The following is an 8,262-nucleotide window of genomic DNA, read 5'->3' as shown; positions in this document are numbered from 1 at the left end:
TGGCTTGTGCCGTTAACGCAGGAAGACTGCCAGTAGTGCGCGAATTTATCACGAGTCACGACTCGTCACGATCATCTTGAAAGACCCACGTACAATTTCGACGTACGTCTCTCTTTTTCTCTCTTTCTGTCTCTTTCTCTCTTTCTCCTTCGTATGACGTGTGCACCGTAAGCAAAGTAGCCGTGGCTAGCCAAGAGAGCCGTGGCACAGCGGCGAATGTATACGTAGAAATGAGAAAGTTGCTGCCGCCACGGTGAAGATTGAGAACGACGCAGGCGAGCCAGCCAGGCGGACGGTCTCTGTACTACGCGAAGCTTCCGACGCGGCGACAGTAGTAGCAGTACAACGTTTGGAGTGCACAAGGGAGAGACACAGCTGCTTGTGGGTGAGTAGGACACGCATTTTCCTCGTGGATGATGATCGTCTTGTTCTACCCAGGTAACTCGCGTGCACCTATATACGTGTGTTTCCGTACGGTAAACTAAAGGTACGAGTCGAAGGAATCCGCGGACGGATGCCGCCCCACGAATCTTTACGCGTTTTACTCCTAATGCGAAACGTGCACGAGAAACCGCGAAACGGTGGCCACAGAGCACCCACCCCAAGACACTAAAATCGTCGCGGGGCCCTCGTCGTGGCTCACGGCTTGGCTCGAGCTGGCTTTGGTGGGGTGGTTGGAGGTGCGGACAGTGGTTGAGAGGCTGGTGGGGTTGGAAATTGCGTGGTGGTGGGTGCCCACCGAGGTCTCGGAGGCCCCTCCGTGGCATCTCGCTGCCTCTAACCCGTCGAGGTGGGGGTGTAAACAACAGCCCTGCCTGTGCCTCTGTTGGCTCTACTCTGTCCTCCGTTTCGCCTCTGCCCTGCTCTCGCCTCTGCCAACTCGCCCGATCTTTTTCCTACTTCCTCTCCACGTAACGTCTCCCGATGCGCGATCGAAAGAGCACTGAAGGGAGGGAGAGACGCAGGGCGAAAGGGAGAAGAGAGGGAATAACCATCGAGAGAACAAAGCATCGGGCTTCGCGGACCTGTGCTATTTTCTCGCGTCACCGTGTACTCAATTCCATCATGGCCGATGTATCACCGAATCTGCTGACGTGGTAACCTTGTCCATCAGTTTACCTAACAGCCGCGGCGCCGTCTATATGCGCGCGCGCGCACTTGCCTTCGATGTTTACACAACTGCGATGTTGCCTTAACTACACCCGTTCAACGTTAGATATAGAGTACCCGTCGTAATCTGTATCGTATATAGCGTATCTTTCTCTCTCTCTCTCTGTCTCTCTCTCTTTCTCTCTATTACAGTTTTACCCTATCTTATTACTTGTGTGCGAAATTTACGTATTTTCCTTAGCCTGGGTGCTAGTAAGAAAGCATATCTGATTGCACAATGCCCGAGAGCCGTTCCATTCAACGTACGCTGCCCCCGATATCATACGAGACACTAGAATTCCTCTAGAAACCGCGAATGCTCAGACATGCTCTCTTCGATACGTGTACGCGAGGGAGACGGTTATGTAGTGTGAGAGAGATATGTTGAACCTTAAGAGAATCGGCGCCATTACGACATGCGCGTCTTGCAAAAGCGTCCAACAACGGTACGTCGGCGAGGCTGACCGGTCAGTCGCACACGCCATTCCGCGAAAGTCGAAAAACGCATCCCGCGGTGCGTCCTGTTTATGCGTGTGTGTTCACGTTTACGGTAGTTTCTTCTTGTTTCTCTAACTAAGCCGTGCAACCACCCGCAACGACTTGCTGGCACGAAATAATCGTCCATTCGACACGGCACCCTCCTCGGGTACGTCGAAAGGAGGAGAGGTGCACGGGTAACCTAACCTCTTCTCTCTCTTTCTCTATCCCTCACCCGTTTTCTACTACTCCTTCCCTACCCACCGGGTGGATCAAGGGCGAGAGTCATCGGTGTGTCCCACTTCGTCTGCCGCGATGTCTGCTTCGTATGTTCTCTCCCGATATTTCGCGTTCCCCTCCCCGGGGAGTTCCCGGTATGTCGAGGATCGTCTCCCTTCTTTCTTGACATGCCCCTACCCTTTCGAGCTTGCGGCACACGCTTACGCACCTACACACCGATCTATCCGTTCCTTCCCGTCCTATTCTCGCGATATTCCGTGTGTTAGTACGAGAAAGAGAGTGAGTCTCGGGCTCTATTTCGCGGTGGGTTCCCGTTTTCCCACCTATGGGTTCCCCCCTACCCTCTGTCGAGTGCTCCTAACCCCTACCCCCGTGGGGGGCACCATCATGGTGGAGTGGGGTGCAATCCTGGGCCACTTCGACGACTATCCTCCCTGCTCCCGGATCCCTTTGAGGTGGGGAAGGGGGTGAAGTGGGGGATCTTTCACCCCACCCCCACATACCAACACATGGTCAAGAGGTTCGAAGTTAAGACTACGACGGTAGGAGGTAGCGCGGGATACTCTCGACGTTTAACTTCTCACCACTTTCGCGGTTAAATGCTTCGGGTGCTGTTACCAAATGCACCGCGTTTCAAACGCAGGAAGAACAAGGGTAGCGGTGGTTAACGGTGGTGTGAAAGCCCGATCCAAATTGCTAAACACTGTATCTTTAGAGCAAATAGATTTGCTGTTTACCTCCGTCCGATGCATGCTATTCCACTCAACCTTGATCTTGATTTAATACGATACGAACATTACGAACGAATAGGGTAACGTACACATACATTGCTCGGGGAGGCGGCTTCTTTTTTTTTTTCTTTTTTTGTGGTAATCGTACTCTACTGTAGGAACACATATAGCGCGGAACTTTTCAACAGCGGGTCGTGTACAAGTTCTCCAACCACCTGTAGCTAGTATCGAGTACGGGACACGAACATAGAAAATGGAATACAATAGAGTTAATAGTATTGACACCGAACGATGGATAAAATTAAACGAGAAATAAAATATCTTTAGATTCGATGTTTGCGATATATGACAGATGATGTTCAAATTAATTGGTTTTTATGCATGTTTATTGACTTGCAATTTGTTTTTCGTATTTAGCAACATGATCGATGTACAGACATGATGTATTCTTGACTTTACTTCGGAATATGTCTGCTGAAGGAACGTTACGGGATTAGAGAATATCTGTGAATTCTATGAAAACACGGAATATGTTTTGAAACAGTTTCAAGTATCGAAGGTCGATGAACTTCGACAGCAATACTCATACGTCAAAGTGAGTGTAGTTGTGTAATATGATATGTAAATACGTATCTGTTATCAAGTGTTTGATACTCTGTTTGTTTCGTAACACGCAAATACGTTTCATTTGAGCAAAGAAACGATAATTTAAAAAAACACGTATATTTTCAACTTTGTAAGACGTTATAGCGATATAATATGATTTTTTATATGTTTATAGAATTTGATAATTAGCAAACAAATAACACAATATCTTCAGTTTTGACAATTTTCATAGTTTTTAATTATTATTTACATTTTGACTGCTTTATTCAGTGTTAAAATTTGCATAGCTGAAAAAATATTGTATTTCGTTTCGGACGTTCAATAACCGATCAACTTCATGCTCATTATTTATATTCTAATGCTAACAACGTTCTGTTTGGTTTTCAGATTTAATTATCGTGAAAGATGAATTTCACGCCCTTCCCTGGGTTCACAACAGGCTCGCTACCGACGGGCACAGTTCATCAGTTCGCAACCGCTAAATTCGCGCAAAACCTACCCACTGGTGGTCAGGTGGTTGGCGTTTTATCCGGTGGCGAAGGTGGGGTTCATTATCTGAGGCCGGTCGATCCGAACGGGTTCGCGGTGGCTCAAGGGGGCAACAATCAGCAGCAGCAAATTATCACGCTGCCAATTACCGTACCTGGAAAAGATGGCACGCAACAGCAGCAAACCGTTCAAATCCAGGTGGTCAATCCCAGCGTTTCGCAAAGTGGAAACAGCGGTGATCAGCCCAAATATCATTTGGCTCCAATATCTTTGGGACAGTTCCCCCAAGGTGCCGCAACAGTTCTTACCGTTGCATATAGTCAACAAGGCGCAGATGGGGTACAAATTCAAGTTCAACCACAAAACACCGTGGCTACGACGCAAACGTAAGAACCATCGTTTCATCTAAATTACTTTTAGCACATTTTACATAGGATTGTTTATAGTAAATGTATCCTATTTCGTATTTTTTTAAATTGTATGTTTATGTTAGAATATAAACAATTAACACGAATATATATTGCCCTTATTTTAGGTCTGATCAAACAACCCAAAGTACATCCACAGCAGTCACTACTACATCCCAACAAACCATTCAACAGACAGTGCAACTACCAGGGGCACCTGAAGGATTAACCGTCGTCGCACAGATTCCACAAGATTTAATTTTACGCGAAGGTATGGAAGAGTCGAAGGAAGATGTGAAGGAAGGTACGACACCGGTCGCTCTCATCAAGAGAGGTAACATTAAGAATCAAGGGAATCAGAGTGGAGAGGAATATATCACATCTATGCCTGCGAGTTGGCAAAGTCTGGCAACCCCAGGGTCAACTGTGGCTGATTATCTCTCTAGATTGCCTGCTAGTACCTTGCCTCTTAGTTTGCAGCACTTCTTGAAATTTTCGGCAGAAACGATAAAGAGAGAAGCCACTATCGAGTCGAGTCCTCTAGGAGCTGATGGCTTAGACGCATCTGGAAGCACTGCGTCCGGTGAACAAGCAGTACAGATTACCGTGGCAAGCGGTGAAACCGCTATTATTCCCGATGTCGTTGAGGAACAAGAATCTGGTACAAAACCTAAGAGAAAGAAGAAGTATAAGAAAAAGCCTCCAAAGCCAAAAAAGCCAAAACCAGGTCAAGTGAGCATAGTTACTGCTCTTGATGGAACAACGTTGTTCTGTTGTCCTCAATGTAACATGGCTTATCCTGAAAAGGAACTCTTGGAACAGCATCTTATCGGGCATAAAATAGAAAGAAGGTTTATTTGTGACATTTGTGGTGCAGGTTTGAAACGTAAAGAACATTTAGAACGACACAAATTGGGTCATAATCCGGATAGGCCTTTTATTTGTTCAGTTTGCATGAAAGGCTTCAAACGAAAAGAGCACTTGAATCTTCATTTTGTTATACATTCTGGACAGAAAACAGAGGTTTGCAGTGAATGCGGTAAAGCATTCTATCGCAAAGATCACTTGAGAAAACATGCCAGATCCCATTTGGCAAAACGTATCAAAGAAGATCCTTCGAATATTGCTGATACTTCCCAAAATTCGCAACAGCAAACGGATCAACAACAACAGGCGGAACAATTGCAACAGCAAGCAGATCAATTACAGCAACAATCTTCGGTGTCTGAGTTGCAGCAGATCCAAATACAAGTAGGTCAAGGATCTCAGGCACAGATCCATCAGATAGCTGTGAGTGAGCAGTCTACGGTTGTTCTTCCAACTGCTGCGGAAACTGGTGCAATGGCCATGCTCCATCATCAACAACAACAGCAGCAGCAACAGCAGCAGCAGCAGCAGCAACAACAGCAGCAGCAGCCGCAGCAACAGCAGCAGCAGCAGCAGCATTAGCAACAGCATACCGCCCCGAGTCAGCCTGGGCGGTTCTTCCGATTTAATCATCAACAAGCTAGAGGTCGTGCAAGGCAAGGTGTTCTTGCCGATTGAATTCTATAATCTCATAGTCAAATTGGTATTGTGTTAAAAAAAATTCGTTGATGGTGGTTATCATTGCCTAGTAGTGGTGTTACAAAATTGAGACATTCGCTGTATCTTTAAATAAAGATACTTTTACTGACGAGCCGTCGCATTTCGAAGTTTGTACACCATCAGCTTCTTAAGGAAGTTGTAGGCCAGATTAATCTATGATTATAATTACACTGCTGAGCTGACTGACAAACGATGTTCATACGTATGATTTTTCATTTTTGCGTACACGTTATAGCGTACGTGTAGAAAAGCAAAAAAGAAAAAAAAGAATTATGAAGGACGAGTTAATTTGCTCGTTTAATTCAAAATGTTTTTGTCGCTAATCCAGTTCCATGACGCAAGTTAGAATTAAATAAAGAAGTTTATATATACATATATTATATATATATATAAATATATAAATATGAAAATATATTTTTGAAAGCGCGAACTGGATTCGTCACACAGAATGCAATCGAGTTTTCGGCTAAAGTTAATTTTTTTTCTTTTTTTTTTCACAATAAATATAGGACGAGAAAAATACGTAATGCGTAAGAAACTAAACTAAAATAATACACAAGGCAGGGCTGTAAATACAACCAATTTACTGTTCACAAAAAGGGAAGAAACTGTCGCGCAGATATAAAATGAATCCATTTATTTATTCCACTTGTTCTTTACGTGATTATAAAGACACGAAACAAGAGTGTATCGTAAAAACTGTTGGACGATGATTAACATTTAAAAGAAAACTACGTTTTGCGATATAAATTGTAAAGTTTTATATTTGTATCTGCATCTACACATTGATTAGCTAATGTTTGCTTTTATGAAAATAGATACATTTTTTACTTTATCAATATAAATCAGTCTAAGAAAAATACATTTATTATTACAAAAATTTCAAAATAACTAAATGTAAGTACATCTGTTATTTTTGAATTAATTTAAGATTATCACAAAATACGAGTGGCTAATTAAAACCGTGTATTTAAATTCAGCAAAAAGTAGTTTTACAGCCACTAATACATCTAGAGATTCTAAGCTAGTGTAATTTATTTTGTATAGTATTTAAATCGTTTTATTTACTAAACTAATAGTTTTTATGAGAAAACTTTTTAATTCTCTTCTTTCAGTTGAATATACATATTTGAAAAAAAGATTTTGTATTATCATAAAATGCACATTTCAGAGCTACAGCAAATAATTGTTGGGATTGAACCATCATCCAATTTATTAATCAATCATGATACACTCTCAAGATCATTTGAGAAAAAGATGTATGTATACAAAAAGAATAATTTTTATTGCAAGTATCATTATCAAAGGCAATGGGTATAACTGTACAAGAAATATAATTATTATTTTATTATCATATTATTATAGCTATTATCATAATCAGTATGGATAGTCTATAAGTCATTTTCATTGTTACTTACATAAATATTGGAGAAAATAGCTAAAATAAAACATTTAATATAAACAATTTTCTATTGATTAACCAATTATAAAAATTTTTGTATTATTGATTCACGTACTTTTAATTTATCAACTACCGAGCATGAGATGTTAATGTCTAAAAGATATTGATGCATTTTAAATAAACAAACTATTAACCGATAATCTATATACAGGAGAATCTATTAATCTTTGAAATCATTTGTATATTTGTATTGTTATTATTCTATTAATGGATGTAAGGATTATATATTTTTTTATGTTACTATATATATAAGTACACACACGCGCGCACACACACACACACACACACACACACACACAATTTTAATTTTTATTAATTTTAATAAAATATTCATTTGCAAATAAATTATTCGTTACAACAATTTTCATACACATTAGCTACAAATTCTTATATTATTAAATTCTATTTCACATTCTGCAATAATAAAGATTATTAATTAACTGTTAATTACAAAAATATAACATTATAAGACACAAGATATTCCTCGTCAAGTTTCGCTCCGTACTTTTCTCTTTCTGATTGGTGGTATTCCTCGACGACCGTGGAGTATATATCTCGAACTTGTTCCTACTCCCATGGACGGAGAGAAAGAGAGAGAAAATAATGGCAGGTCGCCGGGAGCAATTCGAAGTTAAAACCCCGATGGATTCGGGCATTTTCGCCGGCGCGGTCGCGAGGAGGGTCGGGAGAGAGAAAAAATAGTTAAGAGGCTGGCACAGTAGAGGGCGGACGGATGGGGTGGGGGCACCGACTTGAGGGACAGGTGTCAACGGCACACACATAGAGCGGGGGATCTTTTTTCGGAGATTCTCGGCTTCGTGAAAATTTTTGTACCAGGCGAGCGCAAGCTGCTAAGTACTAAATGGTAAGGTGGATTTTCTACTAAATTTTTTCGAATTAAGTTAGAGCTTAACGTTCGTGATGTTCCGTATTCGGTACGGCCATTTTCTGCTGAATTTCGTGCGAATTCGGCCCCCGCGTATCGACTAGGTGCCGAGAGGGGGAAGTCTCCGGGTCTCTCCCCTCACACTTCATCCCACTGCACGCATACTGTACCCATCCCTCTGCCACCAGATCATCCCCCCTGCGTCCTCCCCCGTTCTCCTTCATTCTT

At 42.2% G+C, this 8,262-nt stretch overlaps 2 protein-coding genes across 7 annotated transcripts in view; both read left to right on the top strand.

Annotated features, from left to right (window-relative positions):
• Positions 1-5,956, top strand: part of LOC100747763 (zinc finger protein 384-like) — a 6,616-nt gene extending 660 nt beyond the window's left edge. The window contains exons 1-4 of one of the 6 annotated variants that reach the window (XM_012384090.3): positions 1-385; positions 3,015-3,192; positions 3,591-4,078; positions 4,228-5,956. The exon at positions 1-385 is cut by the window's left edge and continues 660 nt beyond it. In XM_012384090.3, the coding sequence (XP_012239513.1) occupies positions 3,609-4,078; positions 4,228-5,548 (1,791 nt within the window). In that variant the 5' untranslated portion in view covers positions 1-385; positions 3,015-3,192; positions 3,591-3,608 and the 3' untranslated portion in view covers positions 5,549-5,956. The other 5 variants (XM_033320046.1, XM_012384089.3, XM_024366707.2 and 2 more) reach the window with 5 other exon arrangements.
• A 1,921-nt stretch (positions 5,957-7,877) lies between these two features.
• Positions 7,878-8,262, top strand: part of LOC100747558 (zinc finger and BTB domain-containing protein 49-like) — a 3,619-nt gene continuing 3,234 nt past the window's right edge. Inside the window, exon 1 of the mRNA XM_012384039.3 lies at positions 7,878-8,013. The gene's annotated coding sequence lies outside the window, so the exon portion shown is untranslated. The remainder of the gene's footprint in view (positions 8,014-8,262) is intronic.

Source organism: Bombus impatiens, unplaced genomic scaffold (assembly GCF_000188095.3).
Source record: "Bombus impatiens unplaced genomic scaffold, BIMP_2.2 scf_0233, whole genome shotgun sequence".
Lineage (NCBI taxonomy): Eukaryota > Metazoa > Arthropoda > Insecta > Hymenoptera > Apidae > Bombus > Bombus impatiens.
Note: the sequence above shows the minus strand (reverse complement) of the source record. Positions and strands in the feature narration are given on the sequence as shown.